Genomic DNA, 15,395 nt, shown 5'->3' with positions numbered 1-15,395 from the left:
TGTGTAGAGGTCAGAAACTGCACTGAACATGCATTTACCTCAGGTGCCAGATATTCAGGGGTTCCACAGAAGGTTTTCATTGTAGCATCAGGGGTAATGCCCTCCTTACAAAGACCAAAATCTGTGATTTTGATGTGGCCGTCTTTGTCCAGCATCAGATTCTCCAACTGAGAGAGAGGAAAATAGCAGCAAACACATCAGATCTGAGTCTTATGATCATTGATATAAATCAGAGTCTACAATGGCTGCAACATATTCCTTTGGGGCAACTGCATCTGTCAAAATTACATCCACAAAAAGTCCTTATTTTTGCCAATGACAGGTGCAGACTGTTATACCAGGTGTCTGACAACATCATGGAAAGTATCCCTACAAGTAACGCCCAGTGAAACCCATCCATCCATCCATCCATCCATCGTCAACCGCTTATCCTGCGTATGGGGGGGGGGAGTGGGGGGGGCTGGAACCAATCCCTGCTGACATCGAGCGAAAGGTGGGTTACACCCTGGACAGGTTGCCAGGTTGCCAGCAGGGCCACACATAGACAGACAACCACTCACACTCACATCCACACCTAAGGACAATTTAGGGTCACCAATTAACCTAGCCTGCATGTCTTTGGAGGGTAGGTGGAAGCCGGAGCACCCAGAGAACATCCATCGTGACATTGCTGCTATTCCAATTCTAGCTTCACACTCTTACCTACACTCACCTTAAATACCGGCCATATTTCACAAACAAGGTAAGTAAGAATAACATTTTCAGATCTTATCTAGAAATTTTACTTACTGACAGATATATCAATAAAGACTGCAACTGCTATTAAATGCTTCTAAATTAAATTCTATTCAGCTGAAGATGCCTTGTTTATTCTACTGAAAACATGACGTGGTGGTAAATGGAAAATGGAAATTTATGACCTTCTCTGAAGTCACGATATAAACCCTGTATGGATATTGTATATTTCCAAACTGACGGACATTAAGTGTATTCACCTTCAGATCACGGTAAACAACATCACTTGAATGGAGGTACTCAAGCGCTGACACAATCTCGGCGCCATAGAAGCGGGCCCGGTCTTCTGTGAACACTCTTTCCCGGGAAAGGTGGAAGAAGAGCTGAAAATAGAGAGAGCAGATAGAGGCCCCATCTAGACTTTTCCGTTTTAGTTTAAAAACGGAGTTTTAACACAAATATACGATCTCCGTCCACAGCAGCGTTTTAGCTGTGTATCAGAGTTGATCTGCATCTACATTAAAACGACTGACAACGCACCTCTAGTGGCCGTTCAGGTATACTGGGCATGCGCGAGCCGGTGTAAACACGAAGCAGATGGTCTATTCTGTGGTTACAGAAGATTTGGTGAAAGAAGAAAGTAATACAGACTAAGAACCACACCAGATTTTATTTTGCATGGACCAAGAACGAGCTGGGACTGTTACTGAATGTAAAAGCGGCTGTGGGGCCAGTAGGCTGTAAGTGTTATATTTCCAAAATATTTTAATAAAAATACCAAGTCAAAAACGCAGCATCGTGTTTTGCATGACTTGTAAGAGCCAATCAGAGAGCCAAACGTGAGTGTCTGCGTCATCGTTTCTAAAGTCCTCAATTTTCAGCCGTCTTCCCTAAAACGGCCTCCGGAGTTTCAAAACGAAAAACGGGGTCGGCAGCGTTTTCAAACTTCTCTGTTTTAGGTCTTCGTTTTCATCGTTTTAGTCTGGACGGGAGGTGCAAACGTAGCAAAAGGTCTCCGTTTTAAAACCTAAACGCAGTAGTGTGGACGGGGCCAGAGTCAAACCCTTACCTGTTAAAGAGGATTTGTTTGAGTGTGACACCAAGTGACATCAGTGTATCTCCAGGTGACTGTGGGGTGTGTGTGTGTGTGTGAGTTCTCACCTCGCCTCCATTGGCATATTCCATTACAAAACAGAGTCTATCGTGGGTCTGGAAGGCATATTTCAGTGTCTGCAGGAAGAAAATCCCATAAGAAAAATGAATACATACAGTTAGTGCACACGTTACAATACAGTATCCCAGCGTACCTCTATACCATCAGGTGAATTTTTTGGGGGGTGAAATCACAAGAGGGATATACTTTCACCAGGTCAGGTGTGATGAACGGCCTTTTTAGTAGCTTCTTATCTGACTGAAATAATTTCATTTGTCTAGGATTCATTCATCATATAACATAAATATCCCATAATGCTTTCAAAGGCTTTTGATTCCAGTTGTAAAAACCATTGTTTTAATTATTGGGGGACTGAACATTATTAATTCAGAGATAGAGCTGAATCCTCATGACTAATTGAGATCCATCCGCTTCCGCTGTAAATTCTTCCAAACCAGTAGAGCTCCAAAAATCTATATTTTTGGAGTAAATTATATTATATTTTTCCAGCAGAATCAAACTGTTTACAGGATATTCAACCTTCATTTCAATAGAATTCACTTGTTGTTCCAAATATGTGAATTCTTTCTTTACAGGAATTGTATAACTGTGACAATGTATGTCCATGAATGGAGTCTGAGACAGCACTCCTGCTGAGCTTTACTAACAGCTGGGTCATTTGTAAGTATTCTCACCGTGAGGAAGGGGTGTCGTGTGTTTTGTAACACTCGGCTCTCTGTAACTGTGTGGGCCACCTCATCCTGCCAACAAAAACATTATTGTCAGAAACACTGAAAACACGCCATATAAAATGTAAAGCTTTCCTTAAAGGGTCACGGTAACTATCTGGTTTGACATGATCTTTGTTTTAATCTTAAAACAGCTTAGTATAAGTTTCTTATTTCATTCTGCAACTCTGCCCCAGAATCAGCAACAGCCCCGCTCTGCATCATTACAGCAGTACTAGAAGGGGGCACTTCAATTCATTTGCATTTTAATTCCAACACCCAATAGTTGTGGAGTGACATATCCATATACAAATCCATTTTGTGCAGATTTCTGACTGAAGAGAGAAGGTGTAGCAACATGCTGGGGAAGAACAGACAACAGCTGCCAAGAAACATGGAGTAACATGTCCAGTAGGAAGGCAGGAAATGGACAGGTGGCTATAATATTATAAACAGCAGTTCAGAATAAATGTTTCACAAAAAGAAAGAAATAACTTGATGTGTGACATTTAATGCCAGATAATCTGCTGGATTTTTGAGTCTGGGGACTAAAGAGAATACTGCCCTCACAATCACCCCCCCCCAATAATAATTAGTTATGTAGAAACAGGCCCAAATTTCTTAATAAGTGGTGTTTAATTGATTTTTCTTTGTAATGTTTTCTATTGGAGGCAGAGATAGCCTAATAAAGTGTCAGAAAATGTTTATTGATTATTAAAATATGGTTAGATTAAAGTAACAAAAACCACTTGGTTAACATTAGGGAAAGAATCATGGTCCTGGTGTTTAGTAAAGATATCCAGTATGACATAATACTGCCATAATGGAAATCAGACTGTCCCTACTATGCTGATGCTGTTGCCCTCTAGTGGCCCAACTTTTCTCCCAAACTTTGTGGCGTTCATGGTATGAAGGTATGGGAGTATGAAGCAGCAGAATGCAATGAGTGACAGCTGTAGATCTCTTACTTACCTTGGCTATGATGACCTCTTTGCGCAGTATTTTCATGGCATAATGTACACCGGTGGATTTCTCTTTGACCAGAATTACCTTCCCAAATGTCCCCTTCCCAAGCAGCTTCAGGTACTCAAAGTCACTCATTGTCTGTAATGTACACAAGGTCAAGGTGTGAGAATTCATTGGGGATGAATCCGCACCAAAACAACAGACAGACACAGCTGGAGACTAGCTGGTGAACACAGTGGAGAGAGCCACATATTTCCTTTAGGAAGACCACAAACGGCTGAAAGAGAGTGAACATTGGACTACATTCATCGGGTGGACACAAACACAACTCTAAATGAGGGATCTATGTGTAGATCAGCAACTACTTGCTAATAAGTTTACAATATCAACTTACAAGGTGAGTCCAGATTGTGTTCACATTTTGTTTCCACTGCCCCCAGTGGCCAAAAATGTTTTGTTAGTGCAGGTGTAATGTAAAATGAATATTGTGCTGAATCTATCAGTGTGATACAGGAGTTTTTGCAGCTACCTCATGGTTGCTACTCCTAGCACCAGTGCAACATCAGCACTCCATCTCTGTGACGTCATGTCCCCTGAAAGGTCCAGTGTGTAATATTTCAGAGGATCTATTGACAACAATAACTAACTCCATAACTATGTTTTCAGTGGTGTATACCTTACAGAATGAACCGCTATGTTTTTATTATCTTAGAATGGGACATTTCTATCTTCGTCGTCGAAGAAGTTATAACACGATGAAGCTGCAGAGCTGCAGTCTCTATTTATTCAATTTACACTGTACATCCATCTAAACTGAGGCTATTTGAAGACCCTTTTTTCTCTCTCTCGCCTGTCATTCACCGGTCTTGTGCAGAGTTTTGCGTGCATGCTAAGCTGCCAACAACGGCATGCACATCACAGTTCCTCGCGGGTCTATTCCAAGTAGCCAGCTATTTAAAAACGATAAAATATTTTTTGTGTGGTTCATCAATGTTGATAAATTATCCGAAAGTCCTCTGAGGTGCGGACAACTCGGTACAACACCAGTGAAGCTGGGGCTTAGTCTCTTCAGCAAGCGTTCCTCTTCTGCCACTACACACACACGCTACGCCATTTATAGAAAGTTTGATTTCTGTTTACATGTTTATTTACAGCATTAAACATTGAAATGTATATTGTAACAGGCTGTATATTAACTTATTGGGAGAAAACTGGTAGATATGTAAAATCAGACATTGAGCACCCCCATATCGCCAAATTGGCGTGATCCTTTTTAGCTGCGACGCTTCGACTGTGAGATTGACAGTCGAATCAGGCTCCGCCCATCGTAACATCGAATCTTCGACTATTTGGGGTTAGCCCAACTTTGTTTGTAGACTATTGCTTCACAACTGTGCACACAAATGTGTAATTTGATTATTAACATGCTAAATGCCCATTAAAAACTTTGAACAGTTTTACCACAAGCTGAAATTATGGCTGCCAGTACTACTTTATGTTTCTGTTGTATTTCAAAAAATTTAAAATGACATTTTGGTAAGATTTGCATGCTTATCTAATTAAGCAAAGCGAAAGGAGCCTTGATCCTCACCTGACAATGCATTTGTAAACTTCACGTATTATGTAGTTTATAATGGACTGTGGTGCAGAAACAGTGAGGCTTACATTGTTATCTGTCAGTGGTCACACTTGATGCACTAGATGTGATAGTTTATGAGATGTTCTTCATTTACTTTGGTATGTTAGTCCAGATGAGCCAACACTCCCAAGATGGAACAAAATGTTTGATTACTGTAAAATAATGTATTACAGGAGTATGAGATATCATCTAGCACTTTCTTGATGTTGCTGTTGTTTTATGTTGAACAATTGATGAACGATTATCAATAATATTCATAGTAATATCTTGTTTTACTGAATAATTAAGTAAATTTAAAACATTTTTAATTTTAATATATCTATCTAAAGAAACCTCATTTCTTGACTGGCCACTCTGCTGTCTCAGAAGAGACACGTTTTGTCCTGTGTCGGCCACCACTGCTGTCCTATGCTAATGATCGAATCTCACTATCCGCACCTCCTCATATACAGGTGGCATTCATCAGGTGGAAACTAGCAACCAGGAAAAAAGTTAGAGGTTTAGAAAAAGAATACAAAAACAAGAAGCACCTTCTAATAGTCTCTCATAATGCATGCGATATGAGGCAACCAATTCACTCCCAGTTCTGCTTAGCTGTCAACACAGCACCAATTAAAACGATAATAATAGTAATAATTTAAAACTGTCTGCAGAATAAAGGCTTCTCTGGGTCTGAAGGCAGACTGCTAATCTGCTACTCTGAACTAAATGTTACAGTAAAAAATAAATCACTTATCAAAAACCTCACTGTACCCTCTATAACGCCCCTCAAAATATTGCTTCCTAGTTTGTGCTTTCAAATTCCCTCACAAGGACAAAACAAAACATTGCCAAACTGTCTTTTGTATCAGATCAAAACTGAGATCACTATATTCCATTTCCCCAACAACTGATCCTCTCACCACTTTGGGGCAGCTTTTGGACATAGCCACCTCCATCTCTTCCAGACTGCTTTCGCTGGGCGAACCAAACACATCCATTGGTTCCTCCTCCTCCTGTTCTCTCATCTTCAGACTATTTGCCACAGACTGGATTGCCCGCATCCACTCCTCTCTGAGAGGCAAAAATCCCACAAACTGTTAGGCATTAAATCTAGTTTTGGAGAATCTGTTGGCATAATTTCAAATATTTTCACCATAGTTTGACACAAGCCTAGAGGAAAAATGGCAGCTTGCTTGATATAATATTTGACTCTGTGCTTACCTCTCGTCATTGGTGTCCACGTGAAAGGTGCGTTCAATGATAGTTGTCCACTGTAGGCAACGGATGACAAACGTGTTGGGCCGGGGTCTTTCAGTCTTCATTAACTGGCATTCTGTGAAAAACACAATTAAAAGACTGCATTAACTAGCTTATCTCACCATTTCCTACTTTATTCTCCACTGTATTTTAGTGTTTACTCACTAATTGAATCTGCTCCCTTTCCCTTCCCACACACGCCCCTCCTCTTCCTGTCTCTCTCTCCCTGTACATACCACCCTTTGTTTGAACCCACAAAACTATTGGAACATGTGACTGACAGATGTTTCTTGTTGCCCAGGTGTTGCCTTTAGGTTTAGGTTGACTGTCCAAACATTAAATATCTCTCCAAGACTAGTCTAAGTTTTCATGGGTATACACAGGAATCCTGAAGTAAAATTCAATACCTTTTCAAGACTTTTTCAACTTTGAGCTGTGTAGCAGGCTTAAATTAGTTATGAATTTTAATAAATTTATGAGAATTAATACCCAATTATGACTTTAATTTAATACTCATAAAATCTAAAATTATTCCTTGTTCCAGGGCACCACCGGAGTTGTTATAATCCAAGAGTCTTCGGACCTCTAGGTAGCTTTAATAATTATACAATTATTACTAGTGATCAGTTAGTTAATAATCGCTCAATTATCTTAAATCAATCAGTCAGTCTCATATCTAAAGGGTCAATTCTCTTGGCAGGGACGTAGAAATAGGCAACACACACAGTTCTTGATTATATTACAGTATTCTCTAACTAATGTGATATAAAAGGGTAAACAAACAATGGCGGCACAATGAGCCTGAAGGTTCGATTGTGGGAAGCATTTGACTCATACAGCATGGGAGAACTAATGAAAGTAAGCTAACGTTATGAGTTTAGGAGTTAAAAGGAAATATCTGACCACAGAATGTTGGTTAGGTCTTACGGCTTGTCGACGGCCTTCATCGTCATTCATCCTTAAATTCAAGCTGGCGATTAAGAGTATAGTAAGACATTTGTTTATCATCATTTCTAAAGGAATTTTGTAGGAAAGTAATATGAACAAGAATTGATTACATTAGATGAGGGAGTGTCTTGCTGAAAATAAAAAAACACTGCACAAGTAACTTATTTAGATTCTTTTCAGCACTAATATCAACAACATATAGCAACAACATGTTAACATAACTACTCAAATAGAGGCAAACGTAATCAAGTAACTAAAGATTTAATTAAACTTAATTAAATGCTTTGAGTCTTTGGAGACTGCAGTCTTTGGTTATTTAAAGGGGTTATGTCACAACTTGGGTGAGACCGGGGTGTCCCTTTGATGGGGTAATAAAACACAGAGCAAGGACAGTTGCCACGGTTACGTGTGTGTGTGTGTGGGGGTGGCAGTTCTGATAGGCTGTTCAGGGAAATGCTAATCACTGGTTCGTTGAAAGTTGATCTCCAACCCCCTGCGCCTCTCTGGGAGAGAAACGGAGGAATTTGGAGTAGCTCTAAATTTATTTAATATAAAATGCACAAATCCACACCGTTGTTCCACTACAGCTGTAACCGATTAAATCAGCCACACACCTTTAAAAGGGACATTTTTGTGTTTTTAAAAGGAATTTAAATATATTTATAACATATTTATTGCCTATATGTCACCAGGTTGTAATGCCACCTAAAAATTGAGGCATTCACCAACTTTCTCAGTTGCCTATAACAGCCTGTGTGGGCTAACCTTTTTCTATGTGAAGGTCAGATTTCCTGCAATAAGCCACTGTCTTACGTAAGCTATGCCGTTTATGTACGCAACACAGTGTCATTTTGTGTTTTAGTTGGTTTAAACTAGATAATGTGAGCTTGCCTGCAAAGATATGTGTGATAACTTTCATTGACCAATACAACAAAATTCAAATAGGCCAGGAGGGAACAAAGATGAAGAGAATCAACTGAGTGATGAATAACGTAAGTAGTGTAGGCGGTGCAGCACAGGCACAACCTGGAGGAGGAACTGGTCTAAATGACTGTATTAGTATAATATTATAACACTAAATTAAAAGTATATTGTTTATTTAATAGTAAACTGTAAGTTTGATATTAATATATTCATTATGTTCAATATAATTTCAATAGTTTAATAGTTTATTAGTTTAATTTCAATAATAGTATATAACTTACCACTAGTACGGGGGTGGTGATGGCGCAGTGGATGTGACACATGCCTTTGGTGTGAGAGACCCATGTTCAATTCCTCACTGTGACCCATCCACCATTGTGTCCCTGAGCAAGACACTTAACCCCTAGTTGCTCCAGAGGCGTGTGCCCTCTGACATATACACTCACCTAAAGGATTATTAGGAACACCATACTAATACTGTGTTTGACCCCCTTTCACCTTCAGAACTGCCTTAATTCTACGTGGCATTGATTCAACAAGGTGCTGAAAGCATTCTTTAGAAATGTTGGCCCATATTGATAGGATAGCATCTTGCAGTTGATGGAGATTTGTGGGATGCACATCCAGGGCACGAAGCTCCCGTTCCACCACATCCCAAAGATGCTCTATTGGGTTGAGATTTGGTGACTGTGGGGGCCATTTTAGTACAGTGAACTCATTGTCATGTTCAAGAAACCAATTTGAAATGATTCGAGCTTTGTGACACGGTGCATTATCCTGCTGGAAGTAGCCATCAGAGGATGGGTACATGGTGGCCATAAAGGGATGGACATGGTCAGAAACAATGCTCAGGTAGGCCGCGGCATTTAAACGATGCCCAATTGGCAATAAGGGGCCTAAAGTGTGCCAAGAAAACATCCCCCACACCATTACACCACCACCACCAGCCTGCACAGTGGTAACAAGGTATGATGGATCCATGTTCTCATTCTGTTCACGCCAAATTCTGACTCTACCATCTGAATGTCTCTACAGAAATCGAGACTCATCAGAGCAGGCAACATTTTTCCAGTCTTCAGCTGTCCAATTTTGGTGAGCTCTTGCAAATTGTAGCCTCTTTTTCCTATTTGTAGTGGAGATGAGTGGTACCCGGCATCAACAAGGCATTTTCGCCCACAGGACTGCCGCATACTGGATGTTTTTCCCTTTTCACATCATTCTTTGTAAACCCTAGAAATGGTTGTGCGTGAAAATCCCAGTAACTGAGCAGATTGTGAAATACTCAGACCGGCCCGTCTGGCACCAACAACCATGCCACGCTCAAAATTGCTTAAATCACCTTTCTTTCCCATTCTGACATTCAGTTTGGAGTTCAGGAGATTGTCTTGACCAGGACCAAACCCCTAAATGCATTGAAGCAACTGCCATCTGATTGGTTGATTAGATAATTGCATTAATGAGAAATTGAACAGGTGTTCCTAATAATCCTTTAGGTGAGTGTATACCAATTGTTTCAATAAAAGGCACCGATTTAGCTAAAGAGCCAGCTAACATTAGCCAAACCCACATGCTCCTTGAATTTTCCCTGTTGTCTTCTGTCTTACTGATTCAGCTGCTGGCGGCGTGTCTCACACTTGTTTTCCAGGAACGGAGCTGTTCAAGTGGCCACAGAGCGACCGGGTTAATCCCGTTACTCCTGATTGCCACTCCGACTATGTTTTGAACATTTAGCATTGAGGGTCCGGCGGGGTGGGAGATTATGGTCAGTTGTACTCGTAAATCATTTCCGGTTCACACGGATCTATTTTTGGAGCGTTTAAGAGTGAAATAGGCGCTCGGTAGATCCCTGCGCCTAACGTTACAGAAACTAATCACACAGTCACTACTCACTGCCTGTCTAGTATTTTTGGCTATGCATTATGAATATATAAGTTCACCTACACTTTTAGCAAACAAACTTTTGGACAAACAGGATTTTCATATTGAAAAAAATATCTTCAAAATTTAAACCTTGTTGGAGATTAAGACTTTTTAATAATTTTCAATGGCCTTAATTTTCGCAAAATTGATTCATTACCTTTTAAGACGTTTTAAGACCCCGCGGACACCCTGTCAAACCTATAAAGACTGCATTTCCTGTTAAAGAGGATAAACCAACATGAAGACCAGAGAGCTGTCTATGGGAGAAAAGCAAGCCATTGTCAAGCTGAGAAAAGAAGGAAAATCGACCAGAGCCATTGAACAAACATTGGGCATAGCAAGCACAACAATTTGGAATGTCCTGAAAAAGAAAGAAACTACTGAGCAACAGACATCGAACAGGTCGGCCAAGGAAAACAACAGTAGATGATGACAGAAATATGGTGAGAGCTGTGAAGAAAACCCCCAAAACATCAGGAAGTGACATCAGCAACGACCTCCACAGTGCAGGGGTGAAGGTATCACAATCCACTGTTGGAAGAAGACTCAGAGAGCAGAAATATAGAGGCCACACCACAAGATGCAAACCACTCATCAGCAGCAAGAATCGGAAGGCCAGATTGAAATTTGATGAGAGAGAGATGAGCCGCAAAAGTTCTGGAACACAATCTTATGGACTGATGAGACCAAGATTAATCTCTAGCAAAGTGTGGAGAAAGAAAGGAACTGCTTATGATCCGAAGCATCCAATCTCATCTGTGAAGCCTGGTGGAGGTAATGTCATGGCTTGGGCGTGCATGGCTGCTTCTGGAACAGGCTCATTAATATTTATTGATGATGGAACTGATGATGGTAGCAGCAGAATGAATTCTGAAGTGGACAGAAAGATTTTGTCTGTCAATTTACGGAGAAATGCATTGAAACTAATGGGGAGGAAGTTTATCATGCAGCAGGACAATGACCCAAAGCACACTGCCAACTAAACAAAGGACTTCATCAGGGCGAAAACGTGGAAGGTTTTAGACTGGCCAAGTCAGTCTTCCTGACCTTAACCCAATAGAGCTGCATTTCACCTCCTTAAGAGGAGACTGAAGGGAGAAACACCCGAAACAAAACAGAACTGAAAGAAGCTGCGGTAAAAGCCTGGAGTAGCATCACAAATGAAGAATGCAACAGTTTGGTGATGTCGATGGGTCGCAGGCTTGAGGCAGTTATTGCAAGCAAGGGTTATGCCACCAAATATTAAATGTTATTTACTTAAACATTATTTGTTCCATTACTTTTGCTCACCTAAGAATGCTGTGGTCTAATACAAAGGCAACACCTGGGCAACAAGAAACATCTGTCAGTCACATGTTCCAATAGTTTTGTTTTCAAACAACAAAACAAAGGGTGACTGAGTTGTTTAACACATCTAGATGTGAATACCAGGAAATAAAAGCTGAAATTCTGAACTCTTGTCTCATCTTTAGACCTTAAACCCAAATGTCTTCAGTGAACAACAAAAACAAAGGAATTTGCCTTACCATTCCAATACTTTTGGAGGGGACAGTACCTGGGCGGCCCGCCTAAGTAAGTCTATGTGAGGGAAAGAGTGGTAATGTTTTAGTGTCTGTAAGACTGACCTGCCACTGAGAAGTTGTTGAGTGGTGGTGACGTTTGGTCGTTTAGATCAGGCTTCTCCTTGTAACCGATGAAGGAACCATCACTCTTCAGGATGAAATACCTGGGCCTCCATGTTTTGATATATTCACCTGGGATAGAAAAAAAGAAATGAAAATTTAAATTTTAAGTACATTTAATCAATAGGAACATCGTTTGGCATTTTAAGATGAAGCCTTTAGCTTAATCTGACTGACTGATAGGATTGGTGCCAAGCCTTTCTTTCACTATGAATTATTATCAGCATGAAAATACCTTACTGATCAGCATGTGCCTTACCTCTTTTGTGAAGCCAGCCCTCTCTGACTATATTAACTTCATTCATGGTAAGAGGAACAGGAGGTCGGGGAGGGGAGCAGTGGATTTCTCTCTAGGCCGTATAAGTCTCAGTCAGTTACAAAATCTGAACAGCACCTGCTGAATAAAACAAGCACAACAAAGGAAATAGGACCATTTCATTTTCAAACAGAACAAAACAAAAATAAATGGTGTAACAGAGTAACAAAGTACTTTAGACAGTCACTAGTAGTTACAGAAGATATTCAGTAGTCTTTACTTCCAGAGCTACAGTCAATCGTTTTAGTTAAATTTCAAACAGTCAAGAATCTTTTAAAATGATTACTGATCTACAAAGACAGTATCAGGATATAGGCTTACTGTAATGGCTGGTCAGATTTCAACAAGTGCCCCGCAAAGCACCACTGTACTTTTAAGACCTTTTAAAAACCAATTTAAAACATACACTTAGCTGTCTGTCCCCATATGAACTAATGATGTTAAAACAGGACTTGGTTGAAGATCTTCAACCAAGTCCAGTTGCCCTTGATTTTAACCTTCGTTGGATAACTATGACCTGGTTGACTGAGAATCTTCATAGACATCTCGTTAAAACAGTATAACACCACACAGGGCTGCAACTAACTCTCATTTTCATTGTAGATTTATATGTGATTTTTTTTGACTCATCAATTAATATTTTCCTAGTCTATAAAATGTCAAAAATATGGTGAAAAATGTCTATCACCCTCTCTGAAAGCCCAAGGGGATGTATTCAAATATTTGCGTTTTTTTACAATCAAGTATTAAAATATCTTCATTTTAGTTAGTTATGGTGAATGTTCGAAAGGTGGCAACTAGTGTTAACTAAAGCTTAAGTCTGCTGTCCACGGAGCATATGGACCAAACAACTCCTATGTTAGTTACTCAAACTATTCAGAAACATCAAAATGTGAAGCCAGTCACGCCTTCTGCCTAACTTAGCTGCACATGAGAAAAACACTCACCTCTGAATAAGCATTTAGTTTCCACAGACACAGAACACATTGTAAAGCAGACAAAGTATTCAAATAATTTGGTAAAGTAAAAGTACTAATACCACACTGTAAAAATACAAATAAATGTCCATAATCAGGAAAATGTACTTACATATACTTTATATTAAAAGTACTTTGCAAAAAATGCCCCCTATGACTGTTATACTATTACATATTATACCATCAGATTATTATTCCTCAAAGCAGGACATTACTGCTGTTGAGCTGGAGCTCAATTGATCGGTTTTGTATGGGACTGCAGCTAAAGAATATTTTCTCCATTAATCCAGTGATTTTTTGGTTTGTAAAAATTCTGAAAATGGTGAAAAATGCCGTCACAGATACCCAGAGACCAAGTGACACCTTTTGTCCAAACAACAGTCAAAACCTTAAATTGATTAATAAATAATCCGATAAATCGGCTGTGGCTCAGGGGTTTGAGCGGGTTGGCCGTTAATCGTAAGGTCGGCGGTTCAATCCCTGGCTCCTTGACACTTGTGTGTCGAAGTGTCCTTGGGCAAGATACTGAACGCCGATTTTGAATGTGTGTGAATGTTAGTTTCCGTTTGAGCACTTAGGCTCAGTGTATGAATGTATATGACTGGTGAATGCAGATGTAGTGTAAAAAGCGCTTTGAGTGGTCGAGACTAGTACGGAAATACGGAGCATTTACATTTACAAGTAACTGAAGCTGTAGGAAAAATGTAGTGCTGAAAAAAGTACATTTCCCTCTGAAATGGAGTGCAGTAGAAGTAGAAAGTGGCATGAAAAAAATAACTTAAATTGACAGTACTTGAATAAATGTTACTTACTTACTACTAGTACTACTTAGTTAGCGTCCACCAGTGCATTTAGTATATGCTGGTATTCCTGTCATCCTAACGTTACATTAAGCATGTATAACATATTCACTGTTGCATTAAAGCTCCTCTGGAAAACCAAAAAGCGTTTTTACATACAGTCCGAGAACGGTACTTTCCCCGTCTGGCCACCGAACAAGGCTAACGTGGAGAATAAAGTGCTAGCTATATTTATAACGAATGTCTAACGTTAAATTAACACTTAATTAAACATAATGGCTCAGTTAAGTATTAGCAAATCTAGTTCAAAATCCGGATTTACCAATCATACCACAGGAGCGTTATTAAGCTAACGTTAACCTCACTGTTGTTTTTGTTGGCTGTTAGCTAGGTTGCTGTTTAACGTTAGTTAGCAGTAGTTAGCTGTATGCTAACAGCGATAAATGTATTTATTATAAACCTAACGTTAGCTATTTACCGTGCGCCTGAACTTTGATATTAATACCAATTCATCATTTCTGAATTTCAAATAACTTAGCTAAGTTATAACGTTACATAACTTACATGTTATCTAAGTTAGAAGTGACTTTGCTCATTAATGTTAAAACCTAATATCACACATTAAGTTATCGTTAGTGTTTTACATCCTGAAAGACACTTTCTATACACTAACTTTACACTTTTAGGTGAGTTCCACGTTCAAGATACCACTGTAACGTTGCCGTCGAGTTAATGTCACTAACGAATGCAAACAAACAAAACGGACAATATTTGTTTATTATTAAAAACGTAACATATTGTCTTACATTAACGAACATATTGCCTCCTTGTAGGTTAACGTTACTGATGTGTCCTTGCTAATACTTAGCGAGGTAAGTTAACGTTAGTAGTGAGAGACCTAACGTTATTCTTAGCAATGAGTTAATGTTACAGGGTCCTCAGTTTATCTCGTAATCCGATCTATTTGATATTTAATGATAACGTTATAACAACAACACTGAACGCACATTTCACTGAGTTAATCCCACGCTGCCCTGTTGGAATGCAGTTTTGACAGGTTAAATCCAGTGCAGGCCATCCACCCAGGAAAACATCATGGATTCTTCTTCTTCTTCTTCTTCTTCTTCAGCTTCTTCTTCTTCTTCTTCTGTTCCTTTCCGGCAGACTAGGCACTGTTAGTGCATTGCTGCCTCCCACTGGTGATAGCGACAGTCTACAGTCTACAGTCTTCTTCTTCTTCTTCTTCTTCTTCTTCTTCTTCTTCTTCTTCGTTAATGGCGGATTGCAAACACCTTTGCAGTGCATACCGCCACCTGCTGTACTGGTGTGTGTAAAATCATATCACTCAGCTATCAACCTCAATAAGGT

At 39.7% G+C, this 15,395-nt stretch overlaps 1 protein-coding gene across 3 annotated transcripts in view; it reads right to left on the bottom strand.

The window, feature by feature from the left end:
* LOC119895081 (RAC-beta serine/threonine-protein kinase-like) overlaps positions 1-15,183 on the bottom strand; it is a 30,726-nt gene extending 15,543 nt beyond the window's left edge. The window contains exons 1-10 of one of the 3 annotated variants that reach the window (XM_038707903.1): positions 15,035-15,183; positions 12,194-12,331; positions 11,878-12,006; positions 6,425-6,536; positions 6,124-6,274; positions 3,589-3,720; positions 2,584-2,649; positions 1,897-1,965; positions 996-1,118; positions 39-167 (exon numbers count right to left, since the gene is read on the bottom strand). In XM_038707903.1, coding sequence (XP_038563831.1) covers positions 39-167; positions 996-1,118; positions 1,897-1,965; positions 2,584-2,649; positions 3,589-3,720; positions 6,124-6,274; positions 6,425-6,536; positions 11,878-12,006; positions 12,194-12,239 — 957 coding nt within the window. In that variant the 5' untranslated portion in view covers positions 12,240-12,331; positions 15,035-15,183. Of the gene's footprint in view, positions 1-38; positions 168-995; positions 1,119-1,896; positions 1,966-2,583; positions 2,650-3,588; positions 3,721-6,123; positions 6,275-6,424; positions 6,537-11,877; positions 12,007-12,193; positions 12,332-14,833; positions 14,965-15,034 lie in introns of those variants that run through there. The other 2 variants (XM_038707904.1, XM_038707905.1) reach the window with 2 other exon arrangements.
* Between the last annotated feature and the right edge of the window lie 212 nt (positions 15,184-15,395).

The sequence above is a fragment of the Micropterus salmoides genome, unplaced genomic scaffold, assembly GCF_014851395.1.
Source record: "Micropterus salmoides isolate LMB-PRFRI ecotype aquatic unplaced genomic scaffold, ASM1485139v1 Ms_hic_scaffold_9, whole genome shotgun sequence".
In the NCBI taxonomy this organism is placed as follows: domain Eukaryota; kingdom Metazoa; phylum Chordata; class Actinopteri; order Centrarchiformes; family Centrarchidae; genus Micropterus; species Micropterus salmoides.
Note: the sequence above shows the minus strand (reverse complement) of the source record. Positions and strands in the feature narration are given on the sequence as shown.